General features: G+C 38.2%; 1 protein-coding gene across 2 annotated transcripts in view; it reads right to left on the minus strand.

Moving 5' to 3' along the window:
- Positions 1–244: 244 nt before the first annotated feature.
- cntn3b (contactin 3b) overlaps positions 245–17,344 on the minus strand; it is an 82,336-nt gene continuing 65,236 nt past the window's right edge. The window contains exons 14-23 of one of the 2 annotated variants that reach the window (XM_017426956.3): positions 15,636–15,753; positions 14,773–14,931; positions 14,500–14,649; positions 12,974–13,044; positions 12,348–12,582; positions 11,815–11,924; positions 6,295–6,481; positions 4,842–4,954; positions 4,585–4,750; positions 245–4,048 (exon numbers count right to left, since the gene is read on the minus strand). In XM_017426956.3, the coding sequence (XP_017282445.1) occupies positions 3,957–4,048; positions 4,585–4,750; positions 4,842–4,954; positions 6,295–6,481; positions 11,815–11,924; positions 12,348–12,582; positions 12,974–13,044; positions 14,500–14,649; positions 14,773–14,931; positions 15,636–15,753 (1,401 nt within the window). In that variant the 3' untranslated portion in view covers positions 245–3,956. Of the gene's footprint in view, positions 4,049–4,584; positions 4,751–4,841; positions 4,955–6,294; positions 6,482–11,814; positions 11,925–12,347; positions 12,583–12,973; positions 13,045–14,499; positions 14,650–14,772; positions 14,932–15,635; positions 15,754–17,344 lie in introns of those variants that run through there. The other variant, XM_017426957.3, reaches the window with a different exon arrangement.

A 17,344-nucleotide genomic window follows, 5' to 3' on the forward strand; every position in this document is an offset into this window, starting at 1 on the left:
TTAAGGTAACAGACAAAGGCAAACACACACACATAGCACACACACAGACAGAGACAGGCAGAATCATGATCGCCCACTCTCATTGTTTGGCAGCAGATGACAAATATTCAATCAATATAATGATCAAAGTTCTCCTAATGATTTGATGCTCTGTGATGCCCAAAGAGACTCACAGTTTGATTCTTGACTGTATGATGGCTATCGATATGTCACTGAGTGTGGTGAAAGCAGAAGAAAAACGATGTTGGCAGGAATAAACATTTTTACTAAGTTACAGGTATAGAAAAAGAAAACACAAAATAACAAACAAGGATTAACATGCACAATTTTAGTATACAAGACAATACAGTTACTTTTCAATATGAAAATACCATTCTACATGTCAGTATCTCACAGAGATCATTGATTAATACATCAGTATTAAAGCCAGAGAACACATTATATAAAAGCAGTACGTTTGTCTTTGATGGCCGTGTTTAAAAAATATCTGCAAGCTATTTACATTGAACCATGTGCACGCCTTCCTAAAAACAAAACCCACAAAACTAATCTAACTGTGCCAATCTTGTGGATAATAATAGGTATGTTTGTTTTTTTTCTGTTCGATCATTTTGTTACATCAGTACTTCCTTCATGTTCTTTAGATTGTACGTTGAAGCATCAATTGAAGCACAATGCCAAAACATAACTTTGTTCTTATGTGAGTAAAGATTAGAGACATTAGGCTAAACTACAACCATGTAAATAATAAAATAAGCTGCCACACAGTTACACAGAATCAACTAAAGGCTTGTTACCCTGCAATCTGCAGATCATTTTGAAATTAAAAAAGAAAAATAAATACACCACTTGGATCAAAACGTGAGCAGCATTGAAGCCGAGTCACACCAGAAATTAGCACAGTGACATTTGTTCATGTGCATGTACATATGACTTGTACATGCATCTAGTAAAGTTTTAATTAAAATTAAAGCGGCTTAAATTGGATAAATGAAATTAAATTTACCTCCAACTGCTGATTTTTAAAGGCCTAATAAAAAACTAATTGCTTGTCATATGATAGTTGGTGGTTTCAGAGATTCTATCCCCAGTAGCGCTGTTCACCTGCATGCATCCAGAGGCCACTTAATGGGATTGACCAAAACTGAATCAAACAGAGTGGAGTGTTAAATTCTGTCCTTTGGCAACAAATTCTGCATACTGAAATAGAAAATAATATTTTTCTAAATAGAAGTGGTGCATAAGAACCTGGTTTATAATATCTGGCCTTCCAACATCCCAGAATATTCTTGTTGGGAGATTATTTCAGTAAAATCTCATTACATGAGGGCTAACTCTGACAGAACTGACTTGCAAACTAACAGTTAACGAGCTCATCAGTTCTCGGGACATTAAATACACACAGTTATTCAAAAAACATGTTTGCACATCTAGAACTCATCAATACATTAAAACATCATAACTATTGTGAAGTCATTTTTAACTGAATTAATTTGGGGTTAAATAAAACTTGCCAGAGCAGCACAGATGTTAATGGTAGCACCGTTCATTTTGCAATGCAAAAAGCTTTCAGACAAAAACTTGATGCAACAAAAGTTTCCATGACCAAAGCCAGGCAAATTTGTTGTGAAAGGGGAATTTCACAGTTTTAAATGCTGATGTGACTGGGTTTCTACACTGTTGGCTAAAATGATACAGCAATACTACTTTTGGAGCACAATACTACTGTTTGTCTTGATATGTAACTCAAAAGAATCACCCATTTAATCAAATTCAGGTCAGGGCTCCAATTCATAATCTACTCCTACACTACAAATACACATTATAAAACGGACCAAGAAAAGCTGCTAAAAAAATGAACAAATAACCTACAGTGATGTTTCTGGTCAAACCAAATTACATGAACATAACTACAAAAAAATGCTTTTCAAAGTCGCCTGATGAGAACTAAGGTCATGAGACTAGCAGAGGACATTTGAAACATCATAGACTCTAACACAATATAACAGGTGCATAAAAACTTGGCCATCAGTCAGTCAAGCAGCTGAATTGTGACAGCCGCAATAATGGGCCAGGAAAATCAATATCCCATTGACTGGTCTGCAGGAGTCTAATCAACAAGCACAGAGTTTTATGAATCCAGTCAAGGAGTAGATAGGACAGCCTGATTATGTCGGCTGTTTGGACCTTTTACAAGGCCTCTGGGATCCTACACACCTGTTCAGATGGTTAAGTGAGGACTTCCAGTCACCTTGCATCAAATCCTTGTGCTTTCAAGAGTTCAAAATGCAGACCCCAAAATCCCTACCTAACGACTGTACACAACCCCGTGTTTTTGCAAAGGCACAGTAATGTGTTCAGTTGAATGTATCCCTCCACTCTAATATTGCCAAGACACCAGCAATCACACCTCAGCTCCTATTTGGATGTCTTTTGACAGACTCATCCACATCATAAAAGGCTGTAAAAAGTGGCTTCCTCAGCAGAGCTGTAATGTTCTTTTGTTACTTTTCAGCCTGGTAAGTATCCAACAGGTGGAGGTGAAGTGAGGGTAAAATAGTAGCCATGCCTTGTGCTCCATTTCCAGTTAGGCCTCTTTCACCCTGTTATTTGCATCCATTTTTTCAATACCTTAATAGCCCATAAATTATAATATGGATGGAGTCAAACATGTATTATACCACAGGTCATAAATACCAGCGCCAAAATTTCCTACTACATATTGAAATCTACAGTGTCTTCCCTCACATTGCCAACTCTTTCCGTCTAAGGTGCTCCTGTGCCCCAATGAAAATTTAATCAACATACCATTTCCAATAAAATGTTGCTCCTACATTCTGAGCTTCCTGTCTCTTGTAGCTAATATTCTTCAGGAAAGCAAAGCAAACAATTCCCCTGCTGCATCATGAATCTTTCCATAAGCTATCTGAGGAGGAAAAAGAGAGAGAGAGAAAAACACTGGGCTGAGCTCTAGTGAAGGCACTGTTATCTTGCAGTCCATTGTGCATTGTGGCAGGTGGTCATTTGGGTTGTTGATGGTGCATCTTCTGTGATATGATGTCGAACACTGCTCGTCTTAATGCAGAGATGGAACAGCACACACGGGATCTGCTTGATGTAGTTACACCACATGTCTGCTCTCCTCAATCCCAATTTTTTTGCTAGACTGAGAATGCAGAGTGTGATAGGCATTTATTATTTAAAGGAGCACAAGATAGAGAGTAAAATGCCAAGATCTATCAGAGTGTTGTGAAAGGGGCCTAAAGCTCAGGAGCCTATGGCTCTCTAACAGACTTAACATTATTCCAGTAGTCAGAGATAAGTGGGTTTCAGGCACAGCTGATCAATTATGCATCTGTCATATATCTGACAAAGCCTGGTAAAACTCTGACGCCTAGAATGGATATTTTATTGGCAACAGCTGCATGAAAAACATGCTTATGAATTAATGGCTTTGGGATAATTTGACAAGCTGAAAAATGGGTGCAGTCGATGACTATAATGTAATGACTGCTGAGAAGTTTACTGTGTGAAGAATTGTTTTTACTAAACACTTTTATATAAGGTTGATGCAGCCGCTGTCACCTACTTTGGTATGGACTGTTTTAATAAAGTGGGTTTTAAGGCAATAGTATCTCCAAAGATACTAAATAAGATTAAGTCATATAGAGAGATAAGATCTTCTAAAATAAAACATAGAGAACAGTGGCACTTTTGACACTGGAAGAAAAAGCAGAGTATACCCATAAAACTCATCAAATCTCCATCAGGTGAATACTTAAAAAAGAAAAAGCATGGTCCCTTTGAAAGTTTGGCGAAGTCCAGTAATTTACCCCCATTTTCCCAGTCCGAACTGAAACTTGGGCCTTGTGCCATTCCAGTTGAGAGTCAACATAAACAGGCTTGAACGAAGGTATGGAGGAGGAGGGGAGGGCTCCACAGGCTGAAGTTTGACATCACCAGGCAGTACAGAACAGTGCGCTGATAAGGACTGTGGAGCAGGACAACTGTCTGAAGCTTGAAGCTCCAGAGCCTCGAGCTCCCATGCCTGCAACCGAAACCAGCAGATGAAGTTGTGAAGAACCAGAAATAGTCATCCCACCAATGAAAAAAGTAAGACAACCTACACTCTGCTCTGCTACCCTCTAAATTTCTGACAAGTCATCATAAATCAGAAGCCATATGTGGGGTTTTTTTTCATATCAAGACCATTACTAGCTTTCAACAGAAGAGGCTATTAAAGTACCCTAAGAAGATAAAGTTGGTATCACATCACTGAGGAATGCAGCCAACTGAGCGGCCTCACTGTTTCGCTCAGCAGTGAGATGGGAGCACAGAACTGCTTTATATGCTGCAGCCCTGTGCAGCCAGTCAACAAGGAATAATAACCCAATGGCAGAGATGGATGGCATCGTGCACGCATTTCTTAAAAGGTCTTTTTGCTCGCACTCAAAATAAGTCTATTACACATGGTTGAAATCAGATCCAATGAAGCAAAATCTATTTTTTCTCTAAACTATTAAATACTCACTTAAGCTTTATCAGTGCTATACAAGGAAGAACCAAGAAGAAAGGGATACTCACTTAATCTATGGATGTGGATGGGTTCACTGCCCACACCCTCACCGCCTTCACTCATAACCTTGACTTGAATGAGATAGTTGTCACTGGCTGAGAGGCTGAGCTCAGCTGTGGTTTTGTTGGTAAAGATGGTGTTAATGTCATTGTACCGGTGTCTTTTCACCACCACCTAAAACAAGAGTGGTGATGAAGAAAAATCAACTAATAGGGAAATAGAAATCAGAGGATAAATCAGAGCTTTGTGATGAACTGGGACCTACCAAATAGCCAGTCACCTTTGACTCTGTCTCCATGGCTACCACAGGATCCCAGTGCAGCTTTAGTGTGGAGCCAATCATGCTCCATTGTGTGCTGAATTGAGCCCGATCTGGTGCTGGGAAAAAAAAAAAAAAATCGGGTAAATAAATATATATGAAATTCTGGTCAACCATAACCTGTGTTTGTGAAGTGAAGTGAAGTGAAATTTATTTATATAGCCCTTTTCAGCAGCAAGGCGATCCAAAGTGCTTGTCATTCTACAGGGTTGCATTTACTGTATATAGAATGCTTACCAGATTTCTAGTTGTCTGTAGGTCCTTCTTGTAAAGCTAATGAGCATTGGCTTTCAATGAAACACCCTTATTAATAGAACTACAAGGTGGTCAGTGGTGGTTTTGGTGCTACAAGGTACCAAAACATACAAATAAAAAATATGTAGTAAATTAGTGTTAGACAGTCTGTCTATATTAGTGCAGCAAGTGTGAGAAAAAATGCCACTGAGAAAAATGAGACTTCTGAGAAAACAAATAGGTGTATTTATTTCTGTATCATTTCCTTCTGCTTTTTTCATTTTATTTCCCAAAGCATATTTACTTATATGTCTCATTTTTATATTTTTATATGCATTACAGCTTAGGTATGCAAAAGAGGGGGACTGTTTTTAGTGTGTGTCATGGATGGAGTGTACAACAAAAGGAAGGAGAGCATTTAGGGAAATAAATAAATGACAGATGCAAAGAAAACAAATTGAAGAAATAATAATAATACATTTTATTAAAATGTTTTAAAATAGATTTATTGACCAGTTTTAGTTGTTTCTCATTTCCTTCATTTTTGCTTACAAGAAATTGTACTTTCTCCAGATCTTTTAAACGGTTCTTGATCAGTAGGTTTTTTTAAACCAGAGTTGTATTTCAGCTTCACCATAATCATTAAACTTAAAAAAATGTCACTTTTTTGCTGTTATCCACCCCTCCCCCCATTCAACAGATTTAAAACTGATGTGTTCTTCAAAATTTTTTAGTGTTTCAATTTTACATTTGGACACATTGCAGCATCCATCTATGATTAAAGACAGGAGCAGAAATCACGCCACTGCGCAGCAACCATTTGTGTACACAACATTATAAATCTGTCCCACAAAACCTGTATTCAAATTTCTGCCTTTACTCATAAATAGTGTTGTTCTAAAACGTATAGTTATGAGTTTTATGCATTTGGCCACTGGTGTATTTCAACCAATACATCTCAACTTTGCTTGTGTCTCTAAAACCCTTTAAGTTCAAGGACACCTTAAGGCTTCTAGGAGTCACTGCAAATGTAACAAAGTGAGCACCAGACCCCCTGAAAACTGTGGCGAGATTTACTTTTGGAAGCACAACCAACACAGCTGAAGGAATGCTACGGTTTTCATGTTGAGGACATATAACACATTCTCTCCTGGCATTGACTCACGTGGTTTTTTTGTGGTGTTGTTGATGGGTGCTGACTGCGGTCCAGGACCAGCAGTATTGAAGGCAGCCACAGAGAGGTAGTACACTGTGTTCGCTTTCAGCCCTGTGATGTTAACCTGCGTGTAGTTTCCAGTTATTCGCACTTTGCCAACAGTGTCAGGCTTGGTGTCATCTTCCCAGTACACAACCTGGAAGAAACAGGGGGTAAAAGGTTCACATCATACCACATTATTCCAGTGAACGATTGATTTCAGTAGCCATGGTAAAAATTGTAATGGTAAATAAAGTATTTATTATTTAAGCAAGAAAATAAATTCTCCATTCATAAAACAATTTTGGAAAGTGAAGAGCTTAAGTTATGTTTTTTACAAGTAATTTACCACATATTGATCGCAGTAACAAGTATATCACATTTTGCAGCAAAGAAGAGATGGGCAAAAATTTTGAGTATGGTGAGTTTCCCTATTGCAAAATGAAAAATGACTAAATTGCAAATATCAAGTATAAATTTTAGCGGCTATATTTCTTTGCATCTGCATGTAATCCACTAGGGGTTTAGCTTTCTTAGGTGCTTCAAATGCATTACAGCCCTGAAAGCCCAGGTACCACCTACCCTGCTCATCTAGAAAACTCTCCAGAGGGCGCCGCGTTTATGTTTGGGAAGCAAGGAAAACAGCTCAATAGAAGTTAGCAAGTGCTCAGAGAAAGTAAATTAAAAGAAGACGAGCAACAAAAGAAAAAAACACTGAAGTTTTCATCTGTGAGTCATGGGATTTCACAGGAAGACTTTAAACAAACATAAGTTAATTGCTGGGATTGTCCTCTCTTTTGAAGACGTTTCAATTAAAGACCATGTTTCAGTTAAAAATTAAAGAGTGTGGAGATCCAATCTTTAAACTGCATGAAGTGCTACATTTCTGCAAGCTGAATTCACATGCAGATTATCCTCACTCCCCTCCCACCTAAAGGTTGTTAGGGTTGTCAGGGTCTTCGTTTGCCTGGCTCACAAGAGAGATGTTTGGTCACATACTTGGAAGTGAAAATATAAGTGAAAATTACTAGGTATCATGCCTAATTCTCATTCATTGTAAGTTTTGGAAAGACCTCTGTTTGCCCACCTTGACCCTTCCTTAGTGATACCTCTGGGATTGACAGACTTGGTAATCAATGCCATCATTAAATACGTTGTTGGCTGAACTAGGTAGGTAGGTAGGTAGGTAGGTAGGTAGGTAGGTAGGTTGGCTGAACTATCTGCTTTATTTTGGTTCATTTGTCACTGTGCCATAGCCTGTGACCAAGTTTTTTTAATTTTTTTATTTTTGAAACTGTAGTTATGATTTAATACTGGTTATTTTATCAAGCTCTTAGTCACAATTTGCTGTGCTAATTTTAAAACTAATTAGGCTACAATGCTTTTCAAATTACTGAACATTTTGTATGGTTCTAATGTGCTGGGTGTTTGGCGGTTGTCTAAACAGGGGTTACATTGCTTGTTGTTATTCTCTGGTCTGCTGTTTGACAGACTGCATCTTAATTTTTGTTCTCAAGTTGGACTAATTAAAAGTCAATTCTGCTGTCGGATTATGTGAGAAGACAGTTGCAAAGTTTGTTGATTTTTACGCCATCAACAGAAAGGTCTGTGACTCAAAAGTCACTACTGTATTAGGTTAAAGTGTTGAATTAAGCATTATTTAATGACTGGAGGAGAGTTTAAAAATACTGCAACAGTGGCGAACCATCAGGGCCTTCAAGGTATTCAGAGAAGGCCCAGACTGAATGGAAAAATAATTATAAAAAGTAAATAAATAAATAAAAAGTCAATCTATTTTATTTTTATCACTGTTAAAAAAATAAATAAATAAATAATACATGGCTTGCTTGTCTATAATATAACAATGTGACACAAGCTTGTTTCCATGTTTTGTGTAGGGAAAAAAATCAATCAGAACTTTTTGTATGTTGTCATTGGGCAGAATTTTTTTTTTTTTTTTTTTTTTTGTACACCTGGTATTCAGTACCTGTATCAGATGGTCCAGCCCATTAAAAAGAAATGGGAGCTTTTTCAAATAAACAGTTTGATCAATCAGTCAGATTTGAAGGAGCGATCAGCTGGTGTTTTCTTTGGACCCACCTAGGTGTTCTTGTTGACTCCATGGCTAATTTATATAGGATGCAGAACTACAGTTGGTCTGCTAATGTCGGTTATGAGGGAGATGAAAACTAGTAGATACAACATCTTTGAAGAATTATCATTGGTGGCTTTTTTGGAGGGCTGCTCAATAAAACAATAGATTTTTTCTTTTTAGATCTTTTTAACCCTTGATTTGCTAGTTGTTTGGCTAGCAGCAAGGAATTGAGGAAACAAGGATAACTATTTTTTTGTTTTTAATTATCCAGGACGGAGTGAAATGATTTTGTTTTCAAGTGAGCATCAATGGTGAGCTAATCATTTTTTTTTTGCTAATTTTAGTGCTTAAGGTGCTGGTTACTTTGTTCTTTCATCGCTCTCTTGTATCTGCCTTGGCAGCATGGGAATACGGAGAAATCAAAAAACAAAGCAACCTATTTGTTGTATTTTTGTTGTTGTTTATTTTTAGCATGTTTAGGGTTTGGCAACATATCGTGATAGTATTTCAGAATATTGCAATATCATTTTTTGTCATATCACCCATCCCTACAGCAAAGCAGAATTCTCTGCTTTGTAAAACAATATTAAAAGCACACTTTGCTTCAGGCTATCTGCTGACAATTATGGGTGCAAGTGGTGCAGTAATTAATGAGGCAGTTCAACAATTTTTGCCTTACTTTGATGCTTTCATATCTACTATCAGGTGACATAAATGCTATCTCAATAAGAAATTAATTTGTTTCATTTTCCTAGCAATTCTCCAACTTTTATTTCCCACAACTTATACTTTTCCTATTTTGTAATTAGGTAAAAATGCATCCAATACAGTTATATGCTATGAGATTATCCAACTTAGAATTTGCTTGGTTTTGCAATCCTGTCAACATCTAATTATGTATAAGTGCCACACCTATGCAGCGCACAGCTCGGTTTCCATACTGTTGGTGGCCTATTGAGATTCAGCAGCCTTAATCCACTTTGATACTGCAACTGAAGAATTGAGCTCTCTTCTGAAAGGACAATGAGGCCACTGCTATGGCAACTGGAGAGCTTTGTGCCAAGGGCTAGAGGTAGCAAATATTCAAAGAACACTGTAGAGACTAAAAACAGCAAAACCTTCTTTATATTTTTGAAAGAGAAAAATTTTAATAATATATATTTTTTCAAGTTTGCTGCCAAAGCGCTCAAGTACTGAGAGCTTGTCATAATACACTCTAGCCCAAAAAAGTTTAAGCAGACAGAGCGAGTGGTGCAAATAAAATGAAAGTGCACACTTTGGAAGGTCATAAGACCATATTGCAATGATTACAATATCAGATCAAATGGATAATAGTTAGCAGTTAGCAGTACAGGCACACTAATGGTTCAATGTCAGTAGGGTGTGGCAGCCCCTCAGACCTGAATACAAATAGCAATTTGGTGCAGAACAGCTTTACAGCTGCCGTGTCCTCTCTTGCAGGAAGTTGATCCACACCTTATATGCTATACATGGCCCTGAAGATCCAGACACTTGGTACTGGGTCAGTGTTTATGTGGATCCCACACATGTTTGATTATTGAAAGATTGGGGGGTACTGGCTGGCCACTGGCAAGATGTGCCATGTATGGACATGCATTTTCTTGTTGAAAGACAGTGCCAGGGTGAGGTCACAGAAGGAGCAAAACTTGTGAAGGCAGGCTTAATTACCGTATTTTCCGGTCTATAAGGCGCACCGAAAAGCCTTAAATTTTCTCAAAAATCGGCAGTGCGCCTTATAACCCGGGGCGCCTTATGTTTGCATTTAATTTCCAAAATCTGTCCCTGACACAGGGACGTACGGTAATGTGTACAGAATCGGTATGTACACTGGCAGCGATAAACCAATCAGAGAACACTACGTAATATGTACAGCACGTATGCTGGCAGCGATAAACCAATCAGAGAACATTATGTAATATAATAATAATTCGGAGTTTGCCATCATTCCAGGAGGATTAAAAAAGAACTCCAACCGCTGGACGTCGGTGTAAACAGCGCATTTAAAGTGAAGTTGCGAGTGGCGTGGGAGCAATGGATGACCGACGGTGAACACACGTTTACTAAGACGGGGGCAGCGCCGAGTGAGTCACGCCATCATATGCGAATGAATTGTGGATGCCTGGGCTAAGGTATCTGCTTTAACTGTTGTCCAAGCTTTCGCGAAAGCCGCCATCGTTGCTGAACAGCCACCTAGCAACGAGACTGACTCCGACAATGATGAGAGGGAACCTAGCATGTTTGATGGTGAAATTGCCCAGCTGTTCAATTCAGACAGAAGATTTTTTTTTTTTGTAGACCGTATGTTTTAGCATGTGCCTTATAATCCGGTGTGCCTTATGTATGGGTTAAGTACAGAAATGGACGCCATAATTGAGACTGCACCTTATAATCTGGTGTGCCTTATGGTGCAGAAAATACGGTATTAAGATTATGTGGACATAGGATGTGACAACTGTATCACCATGTTTCCCCGAATCATTAATGGAGGTGACCTGTAGTCAAACCCTGGCATCATGGTGTTATTCCCCACACAAAATGGCCTTCCATGATAGTGCAAAACAGTTTCATCTCTGAACATCACACAGCAACAATCATCATCATCAGTCCATTCCTTCCCATTATGCCAGGACTTCAAACTCAGCCTAAGTATGTGACAATAAACCCAGAGTTTGGTTGATGCCAATCAATGAGACTTAGTGCAGGATGGCATGAGGTGTCAAAAAAAAGAGTCCAAAACCTGTGTTTGGATGGCAGACACAGATGCCATAGGGTTTTATAATGCTTGGCTAACTGTGATTTATCTGTCTTAAGCAACTAGAACCTTCAGATGTGTGGGTGACCTCCTGTACCCAACATCAGGCTACTGTGACATCTGTATGTCCCACATGTCAAGCAGTAGCACAAAACAATCACTCAGTTTTATGCAAACCTATAATGTGACTGCTTACCAAAATCCATCAAGTGCTAGTAATTCTGTCAAATTTATTGACAAGATATCCTTTGTGTCTAGGACCTGGGACCTACCTAATAAAACCATTTGTTCCACTTGTGATGCCACCACTTACGCCTCTGGTGCCTGTTCTAAGTATTCCAGCTTTGTGCAAATCAAATCAGTTACATACACATTGCTGGTTTTTATGTGCATTAAATTATGCCCAAATCCTTCTTGGTGCTTAATTTTGTTTTGTCAGTGAGTGTGTTATTAAAGCCTAAAATAGAACTTCTGCAAAGATGTATAAGAAAATCAGGATAATTATATACAGTAAGTTAGGGACTAAGAAAAATGAAGAATAACTAAATTAGCTAAACAATGCAAAGAGAAAAGCTCATTTAGGTTCTTAAAAAAATGAGAATGATCGTACAATGAGTCATACCTCATATCCCAGGACTCTTTCAGGGAGGGAGGGGAGAGCTTCCCAGATTACTTCAATTTGTGCTGCCGACAAACTCCTAGCCCTAACCCTCTTAGGAGCCACACCAGGGACTGAAGATATAAAGCAGAACTGTGGTGAGAATCCCACAGACTCTCACAACACCATCACAAACACTAATAGCAATGAGAGGTAAAGCAGAGAACAGACCTGTAGTTTCACTGAGAAGCTATTTCCCCTGCTCTGTTTTAATGGGATCTGTGACTGACATAAGGGAAGACTATCTGCCCAGCAAATTCAATTAACAGGATACCTCCCTGACAGCGCGGTGTGGTAAGTGTCTGCAAGGATTTCCTGTAATCTACCAGCAAGATAACTAATATCAAGTTGACATTCACAGTTCTGAAAGGGGAGGGAAATAACAGCACTAGAAAAAACCATCATCATTACAATTCAAGGTCACAGTTGTAAAGAAAGAGATTATAGCTTGTTTCAGCGTCACTTTCTGCCGGTGAACAGTAAAATCTGTACTCTACCTTCTTCTGCTGAATACACAGTTGAGATAGAGCTGAAAGGTCCTTCCCCTCTGTTGTTATAGGCTCCAACTTTGACGTCGAAAGGTGAGAAGGGTGGGATGGTGTCGTTGCGGAAGACATAACGGGATACACCTGGCGTGGAGATGATCGCTCGTGTCCATGTGACTGTGCCTACAGACCTAAAGGCGATAATGTAGCCAAAGCCCTCCCCGTTCTGCAGTTCCTCAGGCAAAGGCTGGGAGTGAAACACAAAACTATAGTGATATTAAAACGCTTACAGACAAAAAAACAGACAGGCCTGTCTCTGCACTGCACATTGATTAGGACTTTTGTGAACAGACAAAGCCCCTTTCTCTTCCATTACAGACCAAAACCCTCCACAGTCACCTTTACCTTATCTTTTCCTCTTGCATAGTTTTGTAATTGTATCTAAAGTGCAAAACCCTTGAAATACAGTGCTCTCTGTCGCTGCTTTTGGAAGAAAAAAAATCCTCCTGGTAGCTGAGCCAGATGAGGAGTGTTTCCCTCTAATGTAGGTCATAAAACTGCTTCACTCAATTCTGCACAATTAAGCAAAACCATTACTGTGCGATCGAGAGAACCGTAAAATTTGACAGATGACTTACCTCCCATGTTATCACTAATTCAGACTTTGTGCCGCCTCCACCTCCAACATCAGTGGGAGCTGTATCGGGAACTGAAAGGTAAAACCCAAAGGGGAAGCAATTAGAACACAGTTTACAAAGCTCAACGAAAAGCCTCAAATGCACTTGTAGCCTTATGTCAAAGCTGGCAGCTAGAGATACTATTCTAGGCCACACATATCCCCCACTTGCAGCAAACACACATTTCAGTGAATTCTGAATTACTGATATTGCCCAAATGTCACAGTGCAAACCGAGCAAGCCAAGATTCATAATATTTTGCAGATGACATTTGACTCAACCCACTCAGTTTCTATTCCCATTTGGCTGTTTGTGCACTGTAGCATGTTGGCAAAAATGAGCACTCAACCACAGCCTTATGGTATTCTTTAGTAGGTGGAGCCCTACTTTAGGAACAGTGTTATTATCTAATGCCCATGCCTGTTCTGTCTGTTAGTGTTTTTTTTCTTCAGAAAAATTTACTTCTCTTATTTTCTAAATAACATCACTGAGATCAGCATATATCCTCTAGTCAATGTTTTAACAGTTCTCAATGGAATCTAGCCAAAGTCTTCTAAAAATATTGCTAAATTTCACTTAATGTCATCATACACAGATATATATATATATATATATATATATATATATATATATGTGTATATATATACACACACACACACACATATATATATATATATATATATATATATATATATATATATATATATCTGTGGGTCTGTATATTTACTTATAAAATACATTTATAAATTGAATGTCTTCACTGATTTTTTTTTCTTGACTACTTTAACTTCAAATCCTGCCCCATTCATTGTACCTTGGAAGTTGAATTTCAAAAATATTTTTGCTATTGGTTTATATCTTTTACATTAGGAAAAGAAATCTCAGAGGAAGACACTACATATGCTTTACTTCACTGCAGAAAGCAATAACTAAAAATGCTCCACCAGTAACTGATTAGCAAATCTGACTTCTTCTTCTTATAAACAGTAATCATTGAGTAAAATTAGCCAATACAAACAACGCTTTTAATGTTAGTTTATGGCCCCAGTATGTGACATAATTGTTGTTTGAACTATAGAGGAACTGAGAACACATGAACAATTTGAAAATAAAACTGTAAGTGCTGGTCTGAGCTCTGTTTGCTGTGCCTACTTTTGTGACTTTTTCAACTAATATTGAAGGGTCAATGTTATTGTCACGTCCTCCTCTCTGTTGTGCAGGGTAACCTCCTGCTACTTCACCAAGGGTTTGGAATAGTTGCTTAATTTAGCTAAGGAATTCACCAAGTTAGCAATACAGTTTATGGTTGTGCATTTGTTGATTAAAAAGTAGCACAGTTTGTTCTAAAAAAAAACCCAAACAAACAAAAAAACCCAGCAACTTATTTTTTAATTCTTTTAGAAGTACCAAGCATGAACAATGAAAATTTGTAATGAATAGACATTTTATGTGTATTGAATTTGAAGATTTTTGTAGCTTTTACGTACTAGCATCCTCTGTTCTGGTCTTGGCTGAGGGTGGGCTTGGCTCTCCAAGCCCTACAGCATTACGGGCCACCACCCTGAACTCATACTCCACCCAGGCATTCAGACCCACCACCGTAGAAGTCAGCATGTTACCACTGACCACTTCTGGCACTGCAAAGTGGAAATTAGATTTGAAGGAAGTCATGGTGTCTCTCTCTCTCTCTCACACACACACAGTTATGCAAACAATAATAATTTCTTGATAAAGCCATTTATTTGGCAGTTTTGGGATACCTGTGTCAACAGCCTGCCAGCCCACAGTAAACGGTGTTCGAGCCTGGATAATGTAACCAGTTATGGGGCTGCCGTTGTCCCTTCCAGGAGTCCAGGAGAGCTGTGCCGTGCTGTCTGTAATTTCTTCCACTGCTACTTTGTCTGGAGGGCCTGGAGGACCTGAATCAATCAGACAAAGAAGAGGATGAACTTGAGGTGATCACCCATTCCAACAAACTTCTCCTTATCAAACTCACAAAAACTTCTGCACCATGTTACAAATTTAGACCATCATTAATATATATATATATATATATATATATATGGTGGGTGTTAACAGTGTGTGTATGATCTGATGGACAAGCTGATTGGTGAACATAGGGTCACAAGAAGTGGAAAGATAAATCGGATGTGTTCAATTATATTTTGAGTAAATTAGCCAGTTATTGACATTTTCTGTGGTTAACATGTTTTCTTAGAACCTGACACTGCTAGTGTTTTGGAAGGACGTGACATTCTATGTATTCATCAGAAATAAACATGCACACTGTGCTAGATAAACCAAGCACACATAAAATGAATCTACTGCAGCACAAGTAAACCTGTACTTGCACATGCCTTTGTGTCCGTTTTTTACATTTCAGCAGTATGTGCTGCAGTATGTGCTGTATTTATATGATATTAATCGAAGCTGACATAACGTGGACTCAGGCAACGTTCATTTTTTGCTTTCCTACACTGTATTTCTACAAGAGGCCTGAGGGATCTTTCACACCTATCTATCAAACGTCTTTCACTTTCACCCCTTTTACCTCTAGAAGTAGATATACAAGGTTATTCATAAACTGGCGTGCAAAAACAAGCTGCTGAAATCAGCCAGTTACCTTTGACAACCAGAATTGCAGAGGTGGACAGGCTCTCCACATCTGTGTCGATAACGCAGACATACTTCCCACCGTGGTTCAGCTGGATGTTACGAATCATCAGATCTCCTGCTATACTCTGGAGGAGATTGATAAATAAGGCTAAGTGAGAGTTGTGGTGTTATTTCATCAGCGAGGTTTTGGCACATGGATGTTTTAACATTTAAAATGCTTTCTGAGTCCTCGGGCTGCAGACTTTAGCATCTCTCAAAACAACAATACAGATGCACTCTGCCCAAATAAAGCTACTGGCTGCACTTCAGGTGATATCCCAAACAACAAGCCTCCAAACACACTGCAAACAGCTACCAGTAACACACACAGGGCACACAAAATAAACATACTCCGGCTAATTGGCAAGGCAAGTCTTATTATTGTTTAATTACATAAACTCAAGCATGGTATGGGTGTAAAAGCCAGTGTAAACAGTAAACAAGAGCTGTCTGCATGTGGTGGCCAAGGAAAACAAATTGACAACAAATACATTTAACTGTTTTTTTTTCTCTCTCTTAGTAAATCTCACAGAAAGACCAGAACTGACTGGAAATGTACATTAAAAGAAAAGCTATTTCTGAATTATTTTTGAAAGAATAAACCTTTAAAGAGAGAGAGTTTAGTTTTAAGACCTAAATTACCTTAAATGTTTATTTGGTGGGAATAATATAAACTTTGCATACTATAGTTGTGCATTTCTGGTCAGTGGCTGATACGATACACATTTCTATCCACTGCTAATAATCTGATTCATTAAAGACACATGAGCGGCAAAAAAACAATATGATACCACACAGCTGAGCCCCTAATCATAAAATAATTCAATTTATAATGAGGTTTGACTGAACACATTGAGATTCAATGTAATACAATAAACAAAAAACAATCTTAGGTCACTAAATGTAACTAAATTTTTACTGCCTAACAGGAAAATGACACCTTACAGGTCTCATTTTAAAATTACAATATACTTTCATAAAATCTGACTTAAGATGTACTAAAAGTATACAAAAATGAGACCTTGTGCAAAATGTAAAACACTACCAGCAGCAAATGTGTTTAACATTCTTCCAGTTTCTCTGCAATGAACAGCAAAATTCATTTTCTATACTAATTACAGTTAAAAATAAACTTGAACATTAGAAACATTAGAACATTAGTTGATCCACATGATTAGGATGAAGCACCCTTTTGGTGTTTGTTGCTTTTTAAACCAGCTACTGCTGTCCCACTCTTAAACAGTAGGCATCGCTAATGAGAAAAAAAACAAAACAAATAAACAGTCCTAGAAGTTTAGTTATCAACAGGGGTGGAAATTAAAAATTTTGTTCAAAATTTTTTACCAGCCACTCAAATATTTTACCAGCCACTATTTTTTGTTGTGACAAAAAGTTATTTCATATGATGATGATGATCGGCGCGGGTGGAAGCAGTTGCGGTGCCCTACAAGCTGACTACTCTTGAAAAACAGAAAATAAAATAGCTTCTCATCACAACACCTAATTGGTGTTAGACTGCATGTAATCTGTAGTGGATCGAGTGCATCATATGGGTTTGCAGTGAACTGTTGTAATACTTTTATGCAGGTTTTCTCAGGTTTTTTCGGATTGAATGTTATTTAGATATTTTATTTTCCAACAACAACCAGTTAATTTACCAACAAGTCTTTAACTGTG

Source organism: Kryptolebias marmoratus, linkage group LG4 (genome assembly GCF_001649575.2).
Source record: "Kryptolebias marmoratus isolate JLee-2015 linkage group LG4, ASM164957v2, whole genome shotgun sequence".
Taxonomy (NCBI): domain Eukaryota; kingdom Metazoa; phylum Chordata; class Actinopteri; order Cyprinodontiformes; family Rivulidae; genus Kryptolebias; species Kryptolebias marmoratus.